Below are 22513 nucleotides of genomic sequence, written 5' to 3'. Positions count from 1 at the left end.
GCTTGGTTTTTGAAATACTTTATTTCAGCTCTGAAATTGTTGATAAGAAAATAGAGGAGTTTCTTTCTTCTTTTGAAGAAAGGATGGAGAACCTAACAGAAGATGCTTTTCATACTCAGGTAATTGGGGTCTGGGGAGACGACCCCCCCCCCCAAGCCCTGAATAAGGGAGTCTGTGGCCTCACCTCCTCCTCTCATACCCACTGCCCGTGTGTTCCTGGGCCTGTGGCGGGGACAAACTCGGGGTGAGAGCAGCTCATTTCTGGGCAGGTCCTGCTTGTGTGATTCTAGTCCATTCCTAGCTCCTCCTCCTCCTCTTCAGACTTGCCCTGCCTGGGCTTAGTTGATATGGTCCTTGGGGAGGGGAGGCCACCTACCCTGTGTCAGGAAGCTGCTGTGGCCTTGGGAGCTCCCAGAGAAGGCCCCCTCACTTCATGGCCTGGCTTCTGGGCCCTGAGATTTCCCAGCTATCTCCAGGCTTCTCAGGGAGCTGTGTTTAGGCTTGGCTTGGCAAACGCCTGGCTCAGATGCGTGTCTGCTGGCAATAGGTCATAGCTCTGATCAAGCTGAAGGAGTGTGAGGACACGCACCTCGGGGAGGAGGTGGACCGCAACTGGAACGAGGTGGCGACTCAGCAGTACCTCTTTGACCGCCTGGCCCACGAGGTAAGAGCCAGCCCAGCTCCCTGGGGCCAGCCTGACTGTAGGAGGGGAGGAGAGATGAGTTTTACCATTCTGCCAAGCCTGGCTCATCTTCCACCCAGGCCAGCTACACCTAGTAGAAAGAAACCCGGACTGTGGGTCAGGAGACCTGGTTTTGAGCCCCATCTCAAAACCCTGTGACTTTGGAAAAGCTATTTCTCCTTTCTGGGCCTCTAGCTTTCTTGTCTGTAAAAGGGAGGCTTCTCCCTCTAACCCTACTTCACCCTGAGTTGGCAGGTTGAGTCAGTCAGTTGACATACACTTATTAATCACTGTTTGAGGCCCTAGGATAGTACCAAGGTTAGATAAGATGATCCTTGTTACCATGGAAGTGCATCTAGAGGGAAGGAGACAGAGGTGAGCTAGACCATTCAGCATTACATGGCGAGCGCATTGGGAAAGCTGGAGATCAGCGGTGACTTGCTGGAGCAGCTGGCCTTTGGACTGGACTTGTACTGGGGAGGGTTCACAAGGGCTCCTTGGAGGGGACCGCCTGAGCTGAGACTCTGAGAGGCAGACGGAACGAGGGAGGACCATCAGGAAGGCTGAGTTGGTAGGAACATAAGGTGTGCGTGGAAAGCTCTGGAAAGACAGGATAGGAGAGGTTTGAAATGCCAAGCAGAGGAGTGGGGGAAGCTGCTGAACGGCCATGCATCTGGCAGGTGTGGAAGGGAGGGAAAGGAGAGGCACCGAGTACCAGGAGCCCCAGTGAGGAGGCTGGTGTGAGGTGACAGCCCGAGCTCTGTGTGGACAGACGGGGACAGATGATGCCAGAGCCGTTCCTCCTCCTGGCTCTACCCTTGTCCATGCGTTAGTGGGGGGTATGGCTTCTTGGGTGAAAACTGGGAGGACAGGCAAAGGTGAGGTCAGTAGAGAGTCCCAAACCATCCAGGCTGAGTTAATTTGGGGTAACCATCAGAAACACAGAAAAACTCTGAAGAAGAAACATGATTGGGATGGGATGATGGCAGGCAGGGGCAGGCGCGGCCAGCCTAGAATGTGGGGGTGTGAGGTGATTGTGCTTATGACAGAATTATGGAGGGAATGTCTCTGGTGGTTCATTCTTCTCCGGATGAAGCTGGAGGCTGAAAGTGAAGATGGAGGGGCTAGCTGGGAGTCAGAAAAAGTTTGCAACAGTGACTTTGTATTGCATTAAAAAAGGCTGAAGCTAAAAGCAGCTTGGTTGTGACTGCTGTTCCCAGGGTACCTTAGCAAGAATAGACCAAGGGGGGAGGGGGGAGATCTAGCAGAGGGTAGGGGCCAGGGAATTATCACTAGCTGGTGAAACATGACCCTGGCCATGGAGGCGAGTGAAGCCAGTGGGGGGAGCGTCCAAAGATCAGGGTTCAGGTGCAGTAGTGGGGCTGAGATTGGAGAATGCCAGGGTTCTGGGTCTCATTTTGACTGTGCTGGGGCATGACTCCAGCAAATGGAAAAAGCCGAGTGGAAGAAGGGTGTGGTTGGGATGTCAGGGGGGAAGGCCTGGACTTGGACAGGTAAGTGCTAAAGGTCCAGAAGGTCCTCTCTCCTCCACCGAGTCAGGAGCCTGGGTCACAGGGGCTTTGTCTGTAGCTCTAGAGCATTTTACAGATAAACAGCTGGAGGCCCAGTGAAGAGTGGTGCCTCACCTGGGGTCACACAGGTAGTCAAAGAACTGGGCTTTACTTAAGGAGGAGGGCAGGCCAGATTCTTGGGGAAATTCAAGGCTGGAGGCTTATTTGTGGGGGAGGGGAGGTGAAACGTTGGCAGTTTAAGAGGAATTAATATGCTTGGCTAGGAAATGGGTGCTCCTGAGGTGGGTTTGGGTCATATGGTTGAGCCAATTCCAGTCCTGCCTTCATGAAAGCTGTAGGGTGTCTTGTAAAGGAGGACTTGACCATCCCTGATGATTCATTTATGTAATTAACTTATTATGAAAATGAGCATTTTTATTGGAGGAAGAAAGCCAGGCTAAAGCTGTGGAGGACGCTGGGGCTGTTGGGCCTTCTCGTCTCCCTCTAAACTTTGTGCAGCTTATTGATCTCATCACCTTCCACGGCCTCAGCTGTCACCTTTATGCAGATAATTCTCAGATTAACCCAACAGGAACTCTTCTAACCTCCAGTCTCTAATTACCTGCCGGACATACTGGAATGGATGTCCTGGATCCAAACTGAACTTGCCTTTCCCCCCAACACACTCTCACCTTCCCTTTCACTATAGAGGGTCGTGTCGTGTCCTGTCCTGTCCCCCCACCCCCACCTCACCCCTGATATGCTGCCGCCAAGGCCTGCTGACTTCACTTCTTCTGTATCTCTCCAGCAGGGGCCCTTGTCACCTCACACCTGGGCCACTGCTGTAGGCTGCTTCTTGTGCCACACGACCCACCCAAGGTGTCACATTCTAAAGCTCGGGTCTGACCTTTACCCTTAAGCTAGGAGGCCATTCGTGTAATGGATCCTAATTCTTTATGGCCTCTGGTTCATCTTAGTGAACAGATTTTTCCAAGAAGATGGTACTTCTGACCTTTATTTAAAATAAAGTTTGGTTTTTTTCTCCTTTTCTCCTCCGGAAGATTCAAGCTCTGAAGTCCTTCTCCAAAGTAGACCTGGTGAACTGGTTCAAGTCTCACAGAGGAAATGGCAGCAAAATAGTCAGCGTGCACGTGAGTACGGATTGGTCAGCCACGGTTTGAAGCTGTCCCTACATTCATGCCGCTCCTCATGCGCCTTGATTCTCGATCTGACGCTTTTATGATCACTTCTCCCTCCCCTCCGCTTTTTGGATTTTTTCCCTTGGTTTCTCTTGGTTGGGCCACTCTGCCCCTGGGTTCATACCCCAGCCTTTCCTTTCTCATGTAACATGAGGACAGCTGGGGGAGGGGATGGAGAGACGGAGGCCAAGCTCACTTCTCCTCATTGGTGTATGTTCCCTTTCAGGTTGTTGGCTATGGAAAATATGAGACAGAAGACGAGGGTTCTGCTGCCTGTGACTCTTCCAATTCTTCCTATGACGAAGTGGCTCAGCTGACCTATTTGCCACCCTCTCCTCTGCTGGCCGATTCCACCGTCCCCATCACTGACATCAGGGCTTTCACATCAACTCTTAGACTTCTCCCCTACCATAAAATAGTCAAATAAACTGCAGTCTCTTTGGCCTGAAGCCGTGTGTATTTGACATTTGTATTTTTGAAATAACGCTACTACTGACTTGTCTTCCATTGAAGGAGATTTTTGCTACATCATGGTCTTTGATCGTCCTCTTGAATTGAGACGAACAGACCCACAGGGTCACGTATGGTAAACTATGTAGTAGCTTGAAGCCCATGAGAGAAAGACCTCCTCCTACCCCTGGTTCCACTGGCGGTTTCTCCAGCTTTTGGTCAGGCAGATGTAGCTCACTGCTAGGGCCAATGGAACAACGATGTTTTAAAAAATTTTTTTCAATAAAGACAGCCCTTCGTGTTTCTGTATTTCCCTTTAATTGGTGTCCATTTTTAAAAAACATAAGTAGACCTCATGGCTTTACTGTGGGCCTTTAGGAGACAAAGACTGATGGCTGGGCTTTAGCTGTCTGGGTAAAGATCACACCATTAGCAGAATTCCCAGCCTGTGGTTTTCCCACTCTACCACATGGACTGAGCCCTGGCCCACTGAGCTGACTGACTGCCCAAGGGTTATGAGTTCAAAGAAAATAAAAACACAGAAAGGTCTGGAAAATTATTTTATGAAGCCTTAAGATGCTGCCCATAGTGGAATTAAAGTATAGCCAAGGGTTAGCTATAATTCAGTAGTTCAATTTAAAAATAAAAATACAGAAATTATTTTGAGTGAGATAATGAAATGCTAAAACATTTGATTTTATAGTTTGCTAAATAATTTTCTAATAAACCGTCCATCCAAAGGAATCTCTATTTACAGATGTAAAGAATAGTGAGTGAAGACTTCCATTATGTATATTTATATATATATATATATGTATGTATTTATATAGAGACAGAACCCAAGAGTATGTGTGGCATGTTCTGTACCTCGGCAGTGGCACCGGAGTGTGTGACTGCATGTGACACACACACACACAGAGCTCGAGCCCAGTGTTTACAAACGTCTTCAAAGCTTGAATGAATTCTTAAACCTGAAGTCGAGCTCTAATGACTGCCACCAAGAGAGTGAAGGAAACTTGTCCTGCTTTAATTGTTCACCTGCATCAGTAAGTCCAGTATCCCTGAGATAGGAACCACTGCAAAGAGAAGGGAGGGCTCTCCCCAAAGCCCCCGTGAGAGAACGTGGAGGTGGCTGGGCAGGCAGCACAAATGCCCGTAGTCACTTGTCCGAAGGTTAATGTTTGCTGGCTCCGAGGCGTTTCAGTAATGGCTCATCGTAAACCCAACACTCTCCATCTTCATGGAATAACTACAAGAAAAAAGGAAGGCCTCCAGAAGCCAGGCCTCAGGACCTGAACCCACCCCACCCTGCTCTCCAAAGAAAACGTGAAGGACAGACACACCCTAGTTTCCCACTGGATATCTTTCTCCTTCCTTTCTCGAGCCTCAGCTCTCTGTCTCTCTTCCAGTCTGTGCTTTGCTTCTGTGGCTGCATCAATGTCTCTGATTTTTAAGTTGTAAGTGACATCCTTCCAGAGGCTGAATAAAGACAGTAATTAAGACACCTGCCTAAGGCACTTCTGGGAAGGTCTCGATCCTGGAAGCATCAGCTCCAAAGCCCCTTTCCCACCTAAGAAACCCTCCTAGAGGCAGGGGGAAGAGCCATGCAAAGGGAGACTGCCATTAAGTTAATGCTATGGGGATATGGGCCAACAGACCACCTGTCTGGTGCCTCGGGTAGAGGTGACCCCAAGGGCTTTGTCCAACCTTCCCTCAGGCAGGTCTGGTTCTGGTCTGACGAGATTTCAATGACCATCCCCCCATGCTGGCCATGGCTTTCCTCATCCCTCGCCCCCATGGGATGAGGAGCAGCAGTGGGCGAGTCGGGGGGGAACGCTGCGTTTGGAGACAGGACTGCTTGTTCTGCCCGTGACCACCCCCAGCTTCCAGGCCGTCCCCCACATCTACCAAGCACTTGTGTACTCAGACACTAGAACGGACTCTGGATCACTACTCCCCTCTTGGGGCCTCCTTTTCTGACTCTGATTCTTTAAGTAGACCCTCCTGGGGCAGGTCCACACTGCCCACTCCAGAGGGTCACTAAGTCACTCATACTTTTCCCCATCTGAGGGAACGTGAGGATACTCTTGACGGGGCTCACCACGCTGCTCAAAGCCCCCACATGGGAAGGACACAGAATTTCAAGGATAATCCTTCACTTTCAAGAGAGCAGAATGCTCCCAAGGCGCTTTGTTCCCCAACCCCCCTTGGCCTTTGCTTACCAGCGTGACTCATACTCATCCTGATCTTCCAACTTCCTCACTTTCTTCTTGATTATAGGCACCTTCTTGGTATCAATGAAGACTGTGTTCTCCTAGAAAACAGAGAGACTGCTGGGCCTGCTCCCAACCAGCCCACATCCATCTCCCTCCTCCCAAAAGTGCAGCCCTCAATCTCACAAAGGGAAAAGAAATGCCTGCCAGAGGGATCCCAGGCCTCCTGGACTCCTGCCTAAGCTAGAACCCAGCTGTCTCTGTGGGGAATCACTGGGGAAAAGAGAACCCACTGGGTACTTTACCCCTGTTGCATATTTCGCATACATGACACCATTCCACTCCCCTTCGATTGAACAAAAGGATTTCTTGTCATTCGGAGGGCTAAAGAAAGAAGACATGAAGATGGTCATAAGCTGAAGCCAAGGCACCAGAGAGCCAATGGGGGAGTCAGCCAAGCAGCAGAGGTCAACGAAGAGTCCACTCCAGGCCAAGAGACACAGATGAAGGAACAAGGGAAGAAGAATCACACCCCATGAAGAGGGAGACGGGGGGTGGGGGGTGCCAAGCAGCATCAGCTTGAAGCCCCAGGTTAAAAGGCTTAGACATTGCCTTGCTGAAGTTAGCTGAGAAAGGTCACTGAATGTCTCTAAGGCTCAATTTCTTCATCTGCACAATGGGAATTACAACTGTGGCCCTTGGCCCTTCTCACAACCACAGGGGGGCCAGTAAGCTACGCTGGGGAAAGCCTGATGCCTGCACCTACGGCAGGTCTGCGACACTGGCCCTGGCGTGGGACAGGAAGGATGAGGGCGGCGCTCCCAGCTCCAGCCTCCCCCCACGGACCGCAGCCAGAGCCCTGGTATTCTTGGGCCCCAAGGGAGCAGAAACAGGGACAGAGCAAGCTGCAGAGGACTGGGCGAGATACCTACAAGATTTCGGCCGTGATTCGGTGCTTCTTGCCCCCATAGAAGGGCTTTGTGTGGAAGATGATGCTGGCGCTGTAGCCGGTCTTGGAGCAGTGAATGCTACATTCTCCTCCCAGCTCTACCCAGGGCACTGTGAGAATAGACCTGTGAAACCCAAAAAGGGGCTTAGGAAGCAGTTGTGTGCAGGAGGGGAGAGAAGAGGCTGACGCTGTGGGAGGTGAAAGAAACAGGTTCACTTGCCTTCCGTAGCCATTGGGGAAGGTGAGAATATAATGCTCGTCATAATCGAGACAAGAGACACAACCTGTGGAGAGACGACCGGAAGGCCGAGTGAGGCTGGCACCGGGCCCCGTGGCCAGCCATAGGCGTGAGGTCCAGACCTCCCCCAGGAACCACCAAGTATGCCAGCAGTGTTCTCAAAGGAGTCTCCCTATGCCGATGAGTGCTGGCTTGAGGGCAGAGCCAGGCAGCACACGCAGCCTGCTCTCAGTCGGCCTCGCCCCTCACCTTGTCCTATGTTGTGTACGCCAATGGACATCCCCAAGAACTTGGACTTGGTCCATATGTGAGCATTGAACTGGATCCGCCTGCTAAAGCACTCGGCATAAAACGCTGAAACTGAGAACAAAGACACGCCCGGTCAGTCTCACCGAGCTGGGCAAAGAGCTCGCCCAGGATTGCCACACAGAAACACGACGCGGAGGGGGTGCTCCCACACAAGCCTAGGGGTCAGCCTGCCCGGCTGTATGTGTAAATGGTGGGTGGCCAATTTATCCCAAGAATTAAGTCATCAACTCAGGCCCAATGACCATAGTGATCTGCACTGCCCGCTCCCCCAGGGCCCCCGACGCAGGGCTGTGACACAGTCTCCTCTTCTGGCCACGTACGGATGGATGTCCATGCCGTGCCAGCTACGACTGGGCTTTCACTCGACCCCCAGGATCTATTAAAGACGTGGGGAGTGGAGACGTTGCCTTTCCTCCGCTTCCAGGAGCCCAGGGTCTGAACTGGCCCCCAAATGGAGCCTTTCCAGAAACAATTCAGACCAGGTCAGATTCTTGGTCGAAGCAACCAGAGTAATCGCCCTGGGCTGCTCATGCACCGCCACAGTGGGGGAAGCCAGAAGGAGATGGCCTACTATGGCCAAGAGGCAAGGCACCGCCAGGCCTGGTCATCCAGTTTGCAGAGACACTGACCCAAATGCAGCCAGCCTCAGAACCCAGAAGGGAAACGAAATGGGCATGAGCCCATGAGACTATGGTGTGCCCTGCCTGTGGCACCCAGGTACCACCAGGGTAGAGAACGGAGACCAGGCCTGCCAGGCTTGAGGAAGAGGCCAGAAGGGAACACCCTTTAACGGCCTATGCTGCCCCTCTTTGTCCCCCCTCCCCACTCTCTCTCAACATCCTCCACATCCCAGTGGTAAGTGTGCAGCTTGAGGGACTCCCAGGGCGTGAGGAAATGCAAGGGAGAAGCGGCAACTCCTGCAATATCTGTCGATGTCCGTGTAACTGAGTCGAGGGCGGTCTGAAGTGATGGGCATTAACATTTTGGGGTTCGCTGTCCCCAGGGGTACAGGTGCTGTGGGGTGAAGGTCACAGAGAAAGCTGACACTTACTGGGCGGGTGATGGGAGACCTGCTCTGCCACAAACGTCACGCAGTTTTTGGAGCCCCAGGGCACGGGGCCTTCTGACATCGGCTCCTGCCAACAGAGCACAAGAGAGAGCAAGGACGTCACCGCTGACACTGCCGGCCGGGTCGGCCTCTGTGGGGGAGCTGAGCAGGGTCCTGCCCTGTCCCCCAGCCAAGTACACACAGAGCACATAACAGCCAGTCGCATCACAACAGTCCAGGGACCCCACGGATGCTCTGGGAGGAGGAAGGTAGTGCCCCTGGCTTCCCTGGCCCTGGGGGGAGGTGGAGAACCTGGACCGGAAGGTGAAGACGGCCACGGCTCCACTGCCTCCTTCCTTCCTTACTGTGGGGGCCAAAGAAGCCGCGCATAAGTGAGCAGGTGTAAGGGCACGGCAGCACGGGAGGGGGACTGGCCGGGAAGCTGAGAAGCTGGGCTCTGGCCTCAGCTCTCCAGGCCTCGGCAAGGCCCCGGCCGTGGGAGTCCGTGGAACTCACCGCATTCTCTTCATTTTCCATGGGCAGTGTCCAGTGGCATTGAAAGATCTCACCCAAGATGGGATTGTAAGGCTTTTTAGCCACAGACCCTTTCCTTCCTGCATGGAAGGCAGAAAGGTACCATCTTACGACCTGCACCATTCGGTCCTTTGCATCCTTCTGATCACTGATGCTGAAAAGGAGAAAACCAGATGTCAATGGTCCCGCGTGTCCAGGACCCCAGGCCGCCAGAGCTGCCCCCTCTGTGGGAAGGCCCTGCACTGTGGCCTGCTGCCACACACTAAAGGCCTCCCGATCTTTGACCCTGGCTTGGGAATCCACAACTTCCTTCCTCTCTCCACCCTGTCTCTCAGAGGTCTCCATGCAGGGAGCTCCCACCGCCCGTAGAGGTCACCCTGCAGCGTACACACAGGCCTCAGGAGCCGACACTAAGGGCCTTCTGTGCACTTTAGGGCACCCGGAGTATTCAGAGGCCTGGGGGCTGGGAACCACTGGCACCATTATGGGGGCCACATGCCCACTGAACTGACTGAGTGCTCCAATACCTGGGACCCAGGAAAGAAAGGGTCCTAGGATAAAAGCATCCCAGGAGCTGGGAGAGGTCTGTTGTCACCGCTGTTAGCATCCCTAACCCTTGTTTGGCAGGACATGGACCTGGAAAGTCAGACAGACCAGAGGAGGGAGCAGAAGAGGAAGTTGATGGAGATGAGAAGGTAGGGCAGGACCTAGGCTGACGCAGGGTTAACAGATACATTCTGAGACATGTCCATCCACCAAGGGCCTGAGGTGGAGTGTTTCCAATGGATGCCCCAGGACATGTGGGGAGGGCAGGATGGGTCGGGCCTCGGGGGAGCACGCAGTGGCGATTCATGAGAAGGTCTTGTGTTCAGGAGCTGAAGGGCTGGGACGTGTGTGAAGTCCCAATGGAGCCACAGACCCAGTTACTGATGAGAGGCCACTGTGGGGAGGGGAGGCTTCCAACTGGAAACTCTGGATCTGAGCCCCACCCAGCTCTGGCACTTCCTCCTTAGGGAACACTGGGTAAGCCACAGCACCATCCCGAGGCCTCACTCTGCACCCGTGGAAGCAGCCGGCCCAGGGCTGCCTCCAGTTTCCGATCCTCAGGCCCTGTCTAAGCTTTAACAAAGTGGTGGTCATCTACAGCTGGGCTGCGTCGGTCACAGGGCCGGGCTGAGGAAAGTGCTTTGGAAACACTGAAGTGTCCAAGACACAGGGAGACTTATGAAACTAATGCAAACGTCGCCACCTTAAATTCAAGTCAACTATCCAAAGTCATTTTTCCAAACGTAACCAGGAAAAGGTGAGAAGAAGAGGCAAAAAAGCGTGAACGGAGAACACGTTTTTACAGCCTGTTCTGAGGCCACTAGGGATGCTGCACTGCACTGCACAGAGCAATGGCACTGGAGTCAGGAAGACCCAAGACCTGTGTGATCTTGGGCAAGTCACTTCCCTTCTGGTGGTCTGTTTTCTCAACTGCACTGCTGCTGAGTCATTTTTCAGTTGTGCCCAACTCTCCCTGACTCCACTTGGAGTTTTCTTGGCAAACATGCTGGAATGGTTTCTCCAGGGTTTTTGTTTTGTTTTGGGAGCGGGGGGCTAGGCAATGAGGTCAAGTGACTTGCCAAGGGTCACAGAGCTAGTAAGTGTCAAGTATCTGAGGGCACACTTGAACTCAGGTCCTCCTGACTCCAGGCCAGAGCTCTATTCACTGTGCCACCTAGCTGCCCCTTTCTCCAGCTCTTTTGACAGATGAGGAGACTGAGGCTGCATTTGAACTCAAGTCCTCCTGACTCCACGCAGGGCTCTATCCACTGAGCCAGCCAGCTGGTATAAAAGCACCTAACTCTCAGGGCTGTAGTGAGGTCAAATGGGAGAATGTTTGTAAAAGCATCTGGCACAGTGCCGGGCATACAATGGGTGTTTAATAAATGCATACTCTCTTCCCTCCCCAAAAAGACATGGAAGACTTCAGAAAGCATTGTAACATACCTTACAAACAAATCTGGATGTGCAAAAAAGTCTGCATACATTTCCAAAAGTGATCTTCTTTCGAGAATAAATGTTGGGAGAACCACCTGAAGACGACACACATGTGAACTTCCAGAATCTCTCTCTCTCTCTCTCTCGCACACACACATAGAAAATCCTCCATTAAGCAGACTGCACAATGGCCAGGGTTTACGTGGACTTTTATGTCAAGAGACAGAAACAAAACGTTCCATGGGCACGTTCAGCCCGAGGGAGGAGGGTGGCCATGAGCCAGCAAACTGAGCGGCTGACCAAGTCAGGGACCGCACAATAGTCCCCAGGATTACTGGTGCTCAGGAGACCAAGCTCACGAGTGGGGAGGCAGAAAGGAGGTCAGCCCTGCCTAAGGCGCAACTGCTTTCTTTGGAGATGTCATTCGAGGTGCCCAGTGGAAGCATTTTTACATTCAGCTCGATGGCTGGAAGGTTTCTCAGGTCTGGGGAGGGGGACAGGAGGCAATCTAGCAGGAACCTGGGTTCAAGGGTTCACTGGCTGTCCCCCATGCCTGGAAGGCTCTCTCTCACCTTCTGGTCACAGAGCTCAGATCAAATCCCCCCTTCTAGGAGAGGCTTTTCCTAGTACAAACCACTGCAAGTGCCTTCTTCTCCAAGAGTACCTTCTACCCACATAAATAGCTGACTCGCCCAGGAGAACTCCCTGAGGGCCAGATCTGCTGTCTTTCTTTGTCTCTCTAAGCACTTAATACATTGCTAACCAAAGACTATGCCATGCTGCCATGCTTGGTGAATCTGAGACAGGGGCTTGGGCTTAGCCAGAATGGCCACTGGGGCTGGACAGCCCTGCCCAGGGCGACCAGGGCACAGCACATTAGTGTCTCCTTCTCCCATTCAGCTCTGGTGGAAAACTGCTCAGACGACCCCACCCCCACCCCCCAACTCATTTCCTGGTAGTCCTCTCTCTCCAGTCCAATGGAATGAGATCCACTCTTAATCCCACATCAAATCAAAGCTATTTCCTCCTTCCTTGCCTACCCCTTCCCTGGCCCAATTCCTAACATGTATATTGTTCTGCCAATAAAATTCAGAAGTCCAGCACCACCTTTATGTGGATCTGATGATTCCTTTCCCTCTTCTATCACTCAATCACTTTTCTTTCTTATACTACTTAACAGTGCTCACACCCACCCCACCCTCCACTCCCATCACCCCATGCAGGGCATGCAGTCAGTGTCTAATAAACATCTACTGAACTGAATCAACCCTAAAACAGTCCACTTGTGTGGTGCCACTAAAAAGAGATTCAAAAACAGGTCAATGTTATGTACAATCGGCTTCTCAGGGCATCAGGTGGCTTACCTTGGTTAGATCCATTCCTAGCCTAACCTGGGACAAGAGATGCATGATGACGCTCTTATGCTCTTCCACAGAGCCGGCCTCCCCATCATCGTCTCGGTCATCATGGGAGTCAAACAGGTCTGAAAAGCAAACCCCACTCACTAGATCATGCACATCCTGGGGGCCAATAGCCCAACATTCAGGTGAAGCCAAAATGGCTGTCCCTCAACAAGCATTCACTTACCAGCATCACTCATCCCATTAGAGATGGAGGATATAAGGGAGTCCGTGGTATCGGGGCGTTTTAAACTGTTCCCTGAACTGCTGTGGGTCAAGACGGAGGCCGATCCCGAGGAACTAAAAGATAACAAGCCATTCTAAAAAAGCTTCAAGGTAAAACCTAATGCTAAACTCTGCCACCCACCGGCTTGTCCTAAGTCTCTCCAGGCCCAAAGGGGCTAACCCGTGCTCCAAAAGCTGGACACCCCCGGGCACAGCCTCTCAGAAACGTTCAAAGAGTCTTCGGGAAGAGCCTCAGAAGCGCTAACCAAGTGCTCAAACTAAGCTCAGTCCAAGCGGCCAGCCTGGGCAAGACTCCACCCGGTGGTTCCCGAGGGCTCCGTGGGCGTCCAGCACCACCAGCAGAACCCACAGCCGAAAAGCCTTTTAGAATCTGGCATCAGCTGCTCTGTCATCAGTTTACACAGAATAATAAACCACTGAGACTAAGGGAAACACATGAAATAAAACAGCAATTACACAATGTTTATGAAGCTCTTTGTGAATTTTCAAATCTCAAATCATGCTTCTCATACAAAGCAACTGACTACGGTTCAATTCTGGCCTGCTAGTGATTTCACCTTATTTTGGGCTATGATGCAAAAATATTTTTTAAATTCCCATGATTTCTTTGGTGATGACAATCCACCACTCCCACACCTTTATCCAAATACCTCATGAGCAGTGAAAGCATGTGACCAATATTTGTAAACATCTCTATACAACAGGGGGGAAAATCACCTACCACCAGCGGCTGCAAGAAAACCTCCACATGACTTGGGGCATATACAAGTTACTATTTTAATATCAACGGCCTGAAAAAACTTTATTTCTAGAAGGGGCACTGGGCTTGGAGTCAGGAAGCCCTGAATTTGAATCTTGCCTCAGACACTTACTAGCTGCATGACGGTGGGAAAGGCACTTCACCTCTGCCCCTGCCTCAGTCTCATCTGAAATGCGGGGATAACAAGAGTACCTGCTGCACAGGGACCCTGTGAGGATTAAGATGAGATGACCTGTGTCTGGTGCTTAGTGAACCTTAAAGTGCTCCCCAGGTGAGCCAGAAGGCTTCGCTCTCCCTGCTAGGCCTGGGTCCTAGCCACCAGAGGAAAGGCACAGCAACCAAACACTTCATCCTAATGGGGCCCAGCCCAGCGCCCTTCTTTAGAGTCGACACAGACCCAGAAAAAGGTCTTTGAGATGAGCTAGCTTGTTCAGAGGAAGCTGCAACTCTACGTTCAGGCAGACCAGAAGTCAAGGGAAAAAGCTCCACAGTCACAGGCCCAAGACCCTCCATGCTCCAGCGGCTCTGAGAGACTGCAATGGCAACCATGTAGCATAGTCGCAGTGAGTCAAAAAACACTTATGAAGTGCCTGCTATGTGCCAGAGATACAAAGATGGGGGGCAGGGGAACGATCCTCGCCCTCAAGGAGCTTACAACTGAATGGAGGAAGAAGACAACACCCAAAGGGGATGGGGTGGAAGCAGAGGCCCCAACGTCAGGCAGAGAGGAGCAGATGCCTGACGGGGCTCCCTCACCCATCCCACAGAGGCTTGGAGCTCATGACTCCTCCCTCCAGGGGGGTGGGCGTGGGGGTGGGGGAAGAGAAAGTGGAGTGTGTAGGCACAGACACAACCACTTCTAGGCAGGACATCCAAAGCTAAGTAGACGGGTCAGTCTCCCCAAGGATATTCAAGCAAAGGCCGCCTCATCACGTGCTGGGCATGTGGCATAAGAGGTTCACCATGACAAATAAGTGCTGCGAAGTTCAAAAATAAGCTCAGCCCTACAAAGACAGGAGCCGACGCTCCTCCCACTGCTTCACAGAGATGCGTGGCAAGGGGACCACAGGTGGGAAGCGCTACAAACAATGTCAGGGCTGTGAAAATGTCCTCACTGGTCTCATTAGTTTCACTTTTTCTTTTTTAAAAAAGGTAAATTACCTGAAGAGGTGGCTCTCTGGAAGGGCAAGGAAAGGCACAAACAGGGAAAACTAGGAAAAGGAAAGCTCCAAGACGATCAGTGTCGGCCTAACTTTTAAAATGTTATGTGAGCATAGAGGGGAGCCAGAAATGGCGCCGAGAGAGAGCCAGGAAAAGGAGCCAGAGGAGGACAGGAGCTGAACTGACTTCCAGATCCTGTGCAGCTCTGACACGACGACCAAGGCTCTACTTTCTAGATCTAGACAAAGTAATTAAAGTTCATTCAGAAGAGCCAAAGGCCAAGCTTCCCAAGGAAGACCAGGACAACAGAGGACATGGCCTCTGCCAACGTTCCTCTTCTCTTTCCCGAACACTGGGAGGGAGCGGTTGGTCTCTTCTCACGGTTCTTGTCATCTCCACTATCAGTGAACATCAGACCCAGAACAGACTTGCCCTTTGCTTAAAGGATGACGTCCTTGCTGAGACGAGTCAAGAGATTTCACCTGCTCCTGCTGTTGGCAGAGAGGGCTCCAGCAGATGTTACCAAATCACACCAACTGCTTTCCTTGGACTCCTTTCTGTCCTGCCTTTCTGCTCTGACCTGCCTTACACGAGCCTCTGAGTAAAGGATACGTAAGGCAGGGAGGAGTCCAATGTGGACCCCAGACGTAGAAAAAGCTCTCAGGGACAGTCAGGTGAGGAGGGATAGGAGAGGCCCAAGAATGAGATTCTGAAGATACAAAAGGGAAATAAACCTCTTTTTTTAAAAAAATTCAATTTTATTTTATTTTCAGTTCTGAATTATGTCCCTGCCACCTCTCCTACCTATTGAGAAAGCAAGAAAAACAATAGTCGTTACAAGTACGGATAAGGCCTGCACTTGCCATTTCTGAGTCTGCTGCCAGAGTCCATCCATGGTCTCTGGAGGTGGGCAGTATGTTTCATTCAGAGTCCCCTGGACCTGTGGTTAGTTTAGGAAGTGACTTCAATCAGGAGGAAAAATAGGATTTGTCTGAAGAGATCAATGTGGAAATATGGGGAACTCTTTTTCATGGCTAGGCAATGGGGTTAAGTGACTTGCCCAGGGTCACATAGCTGGTAAGTGTCAAGTGTCTGAGGCCAGATTTGAACTCAGGTCCTCCTGACTCCAGGGCTGGTGCTCTATCCACTGTGCCACCTAGCTGCCCCAATACCGGGAGCTCTTAAGAGGAATGTAAAGAAGACAGACTCAAGGCAAAGTAAGCGAAGATCAAAGTAAAAACATGACAGTTCACTGGGAAAAATGAGATCAAAGAGGGGACAAGCCCTCCATGTTTGAATGCTTCCTTCCTCATTTTCTGTCAGAGAAGGACCTTCACCCTGGAAAGGCCAGACAACAGCCCCTAATAGGAGTGGAAATGCAAGGGCAAAAGAGCAGCCTTGGTGGACACAAGTCACCCAGACCAGATAACTGCACCCTTGGGCCTGAAAGCACCGGCAGATGTGACTCATGCAGACACTGCCCATGACAGCGGAGACCATGGACAAAGTGAAAGGGGCTGCTGGACTGAAGGAGGACAAATATCCTGACACTGAAAAAGCAAAGGGGAAAGAGGTGGCTAACACTGAGGCAGCAAGTCATACTTCAATTCCTGGGGAACAGTGAGGTCCCAAGAGCCAGCCAGGTTTCACTGTGAACACGCTAGCTCACCGCCCGGACCTTCCCAGGTGGGAGGGAGACACTGGGGATCCAGTTTACCTGGATTTTCAGCAAAGCTTTCGGGAAAGTATCTCCTGTGAAGATTCTTGTGCAGATGAGAGGAGAGAAGCAGATTAGATGACAATTGCGGCTTTATAATACAATCTAAGATGTGGTACAGCCAGGCCACCTTCCCCTGCATTTCTTCTCATTAGTTCCCTTGATATTCTGGACCTTCTGTTCTTCCAGATGAATTTTGTTGTTTTTTTTTCTAGCTCTATAAAATAATTTTTTGGTAGTCTCATTGGTATGGTGCTGAATAAGTAAATTAGCTTAGGTAGAATTGTTATTTTTACTGTATTAGCTCGACCTACCCATGAACAACTGATGTTTTTCCAATTATTTAAATCTCACTTTATTTGTGTAAAAAGTGTTTTGTAATTGTGTTCCTATAGTTCCTGGGTTTGTTTTGGCAGGCAGACTCCCAAATATTTTATAATGTCTACAGTAACTTCAAATGGAATTTCTCTTTCTATCTCTTGCTGTTGGGCTTTGTTAGTAATACATACAGAAATGCTGATTATTTATGTGGGTTTATTTTATATCCTGAAACTTTGCTAAATTTATTATTTCGAGTAATTTTTTACTTGATTCTCTAGGATTCTCTAAGAATATCATCATGTCATCTGCAAACAGTGATAGCTTTGTTTCTTCTTTGCCTATCCTAATGCCTTCAATTTCTTTTTCTTCTCTTACTGCTAAAGCTAACGTTTCCAGTACAATATTGAATAACAGTGGTGATAATGGACATCTCCTTGTTTCACCCCCAATTTTACTGGATTACATGATAATACAATCAGACAAATCCCTAAGAGGATGAATGGATGGATGGATGGACTTATGTCTCAATATCAACGGCACAGGTTGTCTCTACTGGAAGACCTTTATGGATCTGGGCCTGGGCTGTTTGACATTATTAATGACTTAAGATTAAAGGTACTGGTGGCCTGCTCATCCCATCTGCAGACAACACCAAGCTGGGAGGGAAAGCCAATACAGTGGATGGCAGAGTCAGAATCCAAAAGGGTCTTAACGAGCTAGAGCCGTGGACCAAGTCTAACATGAAATTCAATGAGAACAAATCTAAAGTCTTGCCCTTGGGTATGAAAAAAAAATTAATTTTACACAAATGCAATAGTGGAGGCATTGATGTTCTGAAAAAAAGATCTGGCAGTTTTAGTGGAACGAGTCAGCAATGGATGTAGGAACCACACAGGAACAGAAAGGGGACAGTCTCACTGTCCCCTGCCCTCATCTAGAATACTTTGCTCAGTTTTGGGAAACAGATTAAGGAGGACAGTACCAAACTAAGCTAAGATATAAATTAGATCAACTCAACCAGGTGGATGATGAAGGGCCTTTGAGGATGGGTTGAAGGAACTGGGCACTGGGGAGAGATGACAGCTATCTTTATGTATCTGAAGGGCCCTCATGTGAAGAAGGGATTAGATGGTCCTCTATGGCCCCAAGAGGAAGAACCAGGACCAATTGGGGGAAGCTGCAAAGAGGCTAAATTCAGCTTGACATCAGGAAAATCAGACTATCTCGAAACGAGAAATGTCTCCGAGTGGAATGGGCTGCCCTGAAAAGGAGTGGTGGGCTCCCAAGAAGAGGCTGCATGACCCCCTGTCACAGATATCAGAGCACTGCATTCGTGGATGGGATGGACTGGACAGTGGGTCTCTAAAGTGTCTTCTACTCTCCAATTCTGAAGTACGTACATTTAAAAAGCAAAACTGACAAACCCCACTGCTCACAGTTTCTTGTCCTGTCCTCTTCCCCATTCTTGAAGTGTTTGTAAGTGTTGATGGATTGCTGATTTCCGGATAAAATAGAATTTAGAAAAGAAAATCAGTCAGTTTGGGATCAAGACACAAAGTATATGGAGGGGAGGGAAGATGCCAAAGATTTTCAAAAAATCTCAGAGCTTATTAATACCGACAGTAAAGGTGACCAAGCAGACACTGTGAAGTACTGACCCAAATCGCCTCGCCACGTAGCAGGAAAGGGCTCCATCTCTGTCATTTCACAACTGACTCGAGATGAAGAGCAGAGGCTCTTAACTGGGGCTTTGTAGACTCAATTTTTACATAGTTTATTGACCTCTATTTTGACAGACTTGGTTTACTTTGCAGTCCTAGATATTTTATTGGATGCATTTCAAAGTATGAATCTAAGAAGGGGTCCATGGGTTTCAGCAGACTGTTGTCAAAGGGATCTAGGCCACAAAAAAGATGAAGAAGCCCTGGGGGAGAGAATACAAACTACTATTGTGCCGAGTATCCAGTCACTACCCCACCTCCCCTGAAGTATGTTTCAGTGAAGCAAAACAATGCCCGAAAAGACTCTCTTCCTTCTTGAAACATAATTTTTTTTATTTTCAGTTCTACATTTTCTCCCCCACCTCCAACCCCTCCCCAAACCACGGGGAAGGCAAGAAATAAGCTTTTCTTTTTAGAAGGCGTTTCCCAATCATACATTACAATTATTCCATCCAGATTCCTTGGAAGACATAAAACAGGGAAATGTCTGCTTGCCAAAGGCTGTGGCTGTGCTGCATGAGTCCTAGAGCAGAGGACACCTGAAGAGGACCCAGTGGTGCCCTACATGTTCCTTTTGCTGACGACGCTGTATGGGTTGTATATCTAGACCCAGAACGTGGCAGAGTCTCCTGGAAGAGATCTATAACCCCTCTTTTGAGGGATGATTTGACCATCCACACAGTAAAGATCAAATGCATGAACAGTGTGCTTTTCCCAGATCAAGACATGCACTTATCTGGATAGGTGACCTTTAGAGCCTATTTATTAGCAAGTATCCTTAGGAGAAACAATACAGATGGATGAGCTGGGCCCAGAGTTGAACAAGAGGAAGAGAATGGGATGCAAATACTTTTAAGGAAGTAACAATGACCCCAAGCTCCCCCTGGAAACGAAGGCCTATCTTTTTAATATTAACATTCTATCAATATTGCTGAAGAGCAGCATGGCCTGAAACACAACAAACAGTCTTTAAAGAACGGGAAATGGACATCACCCCGAGGGCCACAGGCAGGCACAGGGCCTGCTCATCTGTCTTCCAGAACCTGGCAAGTACTGTAAGGAGGACTCTTTACATAATTTTGATGTGATCAATGTCAATTTTCAAGTTCATTTGAAAAACTGATGACTATTAGTTGTCATTTAAAAGAGGAACTATTTCAAATCCCACTAGCTTTGAAAATAATCTTAGGGCCCCAGGAGGCCACCCAGTCCAGACCCTATACCAGCCCTAAATCTCCCCACCACCAACACTCAGCAGCTCAGCCTCCCCTTGAAGCTCCCCCGATAGGCAATTTACTTCCTTACCAAAGTATTCCAAGCCATTCTTGGGCAATACTTACTTGTTCAGAAAGTTTTTCTAAGTGCAAATTTGCTTCCTACATCTCCTAACAACCCCCTCTTCCATCTAGTTTTGCTCTCTGGGGCTGAGCAAAACACATCCACTTCCTCTTCATAACACCATGTGATATAATGAACAGAAGTGGGTTTGAAGCCAGAAAGACCTAGATCTGACTGTTACCCATGACAGGGACTTCCTCTGTGACCTTCTTGGGCAGCTCTTGGATCTCTCTGACTCTTAGTTTCCACATCTACAAAATGAAAATACGACCCCACATACTCCTTCCTTGCCTTGTACAGTTGTGAGGACGAAATGGGAGAGGGCATCGGAGGTCCCTGCCAAGGAGGTGTGCCAAGGTCAGAGATCCGTGCCATCAGTCGAGTGACTGGCAGCTTTGATAACAAGCCCTGATCCCTTTAAACCCCCCCTGGAACAAGTATTTTGTGGCACCTGAAGGTGCCATTCTTTATATAATCTGGATTACTTTGGTTACTAAGGTGATACTGCCATAGGATTAAATCAGCTGAGACTAAAGTCATTCATTTCATTTTCCAACAAACTGTAGAGCTGTGCAAAAAACCCCTCAAGTACCCAAATATTTAAAGTAAGTCAACCACTTCAAGACCTCCTCCTTTCCACGTCTACTTACTCTATGAAGCGCTTTGGGGATGAGCTGCTTTGATGGAATTCATCGGCATCATAGAATTCATCTTCACTGCTAGAATAAGAAAATTCTGGGACTGTGTTTGGAGACAAGTTGACATGGCTTGGAGATGTCAGACTGCTACTAGGTGGTGAATGCCCACTTCCTAGGGAGTGAAAAACTCTGAGTTAGGAAAAAATTGGGGGTGGGGGCAGGGTTGGGAAGATTGGTAACTTAAGCTATGAAAAGAGTAGAAGAATTTGATTGAGTTGATTGGATGAATATACAAGCCCTGCGGACAAAGTCAAACTGCTCTGAGATGGGGCAAAGAAAAAAGTAATGAGATGGACCTTGGACACACAAAATTAGTAAGAAAAGGCCACAGCTCCCCTTCTGCAGCTCACAGCACACTTCACAATGACACCACGGAAATACTCAAAAAAAATCAAAGATTAATTCCTCTTTCAGTTATGGGAAAGCAAATCTTTCAATTCAATTCTAATTCAAGCAAGCAGGTAGAAATTCACTGTCTTAAGAGCACCAGAGAGCTCCAGCTTTCATTTCATATGTAGTTTTAAATGATTAAAAAAGGAGCCAAGTTATTCCAAAGGAAATGCAAAATGGGAGTTCTGTGACACTATGCAAGTTAAAATTGAGGATTAAGTTGAGAATAACATATTTATCAATTACACTAAAGATTTTTCAGCATACTTATCAAAAAGGTTCAACTGAAGTCCACAAATATTTATCAAGCACCTACTATGTGCAAGGCAGAGTTCCTCACTGATAATCAATAGTTCCCAAGGAAGCACAGGTATGCAAAAATGCCAAACCAAAGCAACCACCATAAAACCCTGCCCATCTTTACCCACAATCTGAAGCTACCGCCTATGGAAGGAATGAGGCAGAAGAAGAGGGAAACAATGGAGGCTACAATTAGTCATACCCAAACCAGAGTTACCCGGGACAAGGGGACTGGTCAGGATGAAACCTCCATCTCTCTAAGGGGACGTGAAGACCACAGTCACTCCCTAAACAGTGTTGTGTGTTTCTTTCTTAGGGAATTCTCAGCATGACAAGGGAAGCATGGCATTCAGCTCCCAAGCATCCACACATTTCTGAAGCTGGTTTGGACTCTGCCATAGAGGCTCTCCAAGACTGGGATCAGAACATTTCATACCCTGCTCAAACCCAAGGGTTGTGGCTCCACCACAGAAGATGCCTCTCCCCAAACACCCAGAGCTTCAATAAGATCATTTCTTAGGAGCCGTAGTCATGAGGACATTCTTTTTTTTTTTTAAATGAAGCAACTGGGGTTAAATAACTTGCCCAGGGTCACACAGCTAGTAAGCGTCAAGTATCTGGTCTAAGGCCGCATTTGAACTCAGGTCCTCCTGACTCCAGGCCAGGTGGTATTCTATACACTGCACCACCTAGCTTCCCCAATAAGGACATCCTTAAAACTTTAAAATCACAAGTCCCATGAAACAGAGGTTGGCAGTTGAAATTCCATCTCAAAAGTGAACCACAGGTGTAAACAGAGCCCTAAAGAATCTTTCTTTCCAAAGGAGAGCCTAGAGAGAACCTTCAAATCATGAAACTATTTATTATAGTCAAAAATAAGTGCCCAAGTACTGGAAAAAAGCCAGATGACTCTGAATGGGTCTCCAATTAATTGACTCAAAATTTCCCTTTTGTTTGCTAATAATATTCCTCTTATGTTTTAAATGGAGAGAATCTATTAATTGTCATACAATGGGTCGGGGGGGGGGGTGCTAAGGGAGGCAGAAGGAAAGAGGAGGGGGGAAGGGAGGGATAGAAGCCAGAAAACCCTAAGAGCAAGAAAGGATTCTCTTTCTGTCTTTGTATGCCCAATGCCTGTCACATGCTCAATTCCAACGGACCTGGGAGTTCAGTGGCTTGGAAGATCCCTCCTTCCCATGATGCAGACAGCAAACCAGCCATGCCTGTCATTCTGTGCAGAGAAGTTTACCTACACAACATGCTGAGAGGTCTCCCTTCACCCTTGCACACAGTATGCATTTCATGAATACTTGTCAGATGGATAAAAAGCTCTCACAATTATCTA

The 22513-nt window shown here is 49.1% G+C and overlaps 2 protein-coding genes across 11 annotated transcripts in view; one reads left to right on the top strand and one right to left on the bottom strand.

Annotated features, from left to right (window-relative positions):
- NRDC (nardilysin convertase) overlaps positions 1–3841 on the top strand; it is a 72591-nt gene extending 68750 nt beyond the window's left edge. For all 3 annotated transcript variants that reach the window (XM_020987745.2, XM_020987744.2, XM_020987746.2), the window contains 4 exons: positions 29–119; positions 548–664; positions 3255–3344; positions 3619–3841. In XM_020987745.2, the coding sequence (XP_020843404.1) occupies positions 29–119; positions 548–664; positions 3255–3344; positions 3619–3819 (499 nt within the window). In that variant the 3' untranslated portion in view covers positions 3820–3841. The remainder of the gene's footprint in view (positions 1–28; positions 120–547; positions 665–3254; positions 3345–3618) is intronic.
- Positions 3842–4389: 548 nt separating this feature from the next.
- The window catches only part of OSBPL9 (oxysterol binding protein like 9), a 160207-nt gene continuing 142083 nt past the window's right edge, over positions 4390–22513 (bottom strand). For all 8 annotated transcript variants that reach the window (XM_020987748.2, XM_020987747.2, XM_020987749.2 and 5 more), the window contains 13 exons: positions 20431–20590; positions 12704–12816; positions 12481–12599; positions 11126–11211; positions 9116–9287; positions 8603–8687; positions 7492–7602; positions 7225–7288; positions 6988–7128; positions 6361–6439; positions 6065–6156; positions 5186–5321; positions 4390–5091 (listed from right to left, as the gene is read on the bottom strand). In XM_020987748.2, the coding sequence (XP_020843407.1) occupies positions 5017–5091; positions 5186–5321; positions 6065–6156; positions 6361–6439; positions 6988–7128; positions 7225–7288; positions 7492–7602; positions 8603–8687; positions 9116–9287; positions 11126–11211; positions 12481–12599; positions 12704–12816; positions 20431–20590 (1433 nt within the window). In that variant the 3' untranslated portion in view covers positions 4390–5016. The remainder of the gene's footprint in view (positions 5092–5185; positions 5322–6064; positions 6157–6360; positions 6440–6987; positions 7129–7224; positions 7289–7491; positions 7603–8602; positions 8688–9115; positions 9288–11125; positions 11212–12480; positions 12600–12703; positions 12817–20430; positions 20591–22513) is intronic.

The sequence above is a fragment of the Phascolarctos cinereus genome, unplaced genomic scaffold, assembly GCF_003287225.1.
Source record: "Phascolarctos cinereus isolate Bilbo 61053 unplaced genomic scaffold, phaCin_HiC Scaffold_5;HRSCAF=322, whole genome shotgun sequence".
Taxonomy (NCBI): Eukaryota; Metazoa; Chordata; class Mammalia; order Diprotodontia; family Phascolarctidae; genus Phascolarctos; species Phascolarctos cinereus.
This window is presented reverse-complemented; position numbering and strand designations above follow the sequence as displayed.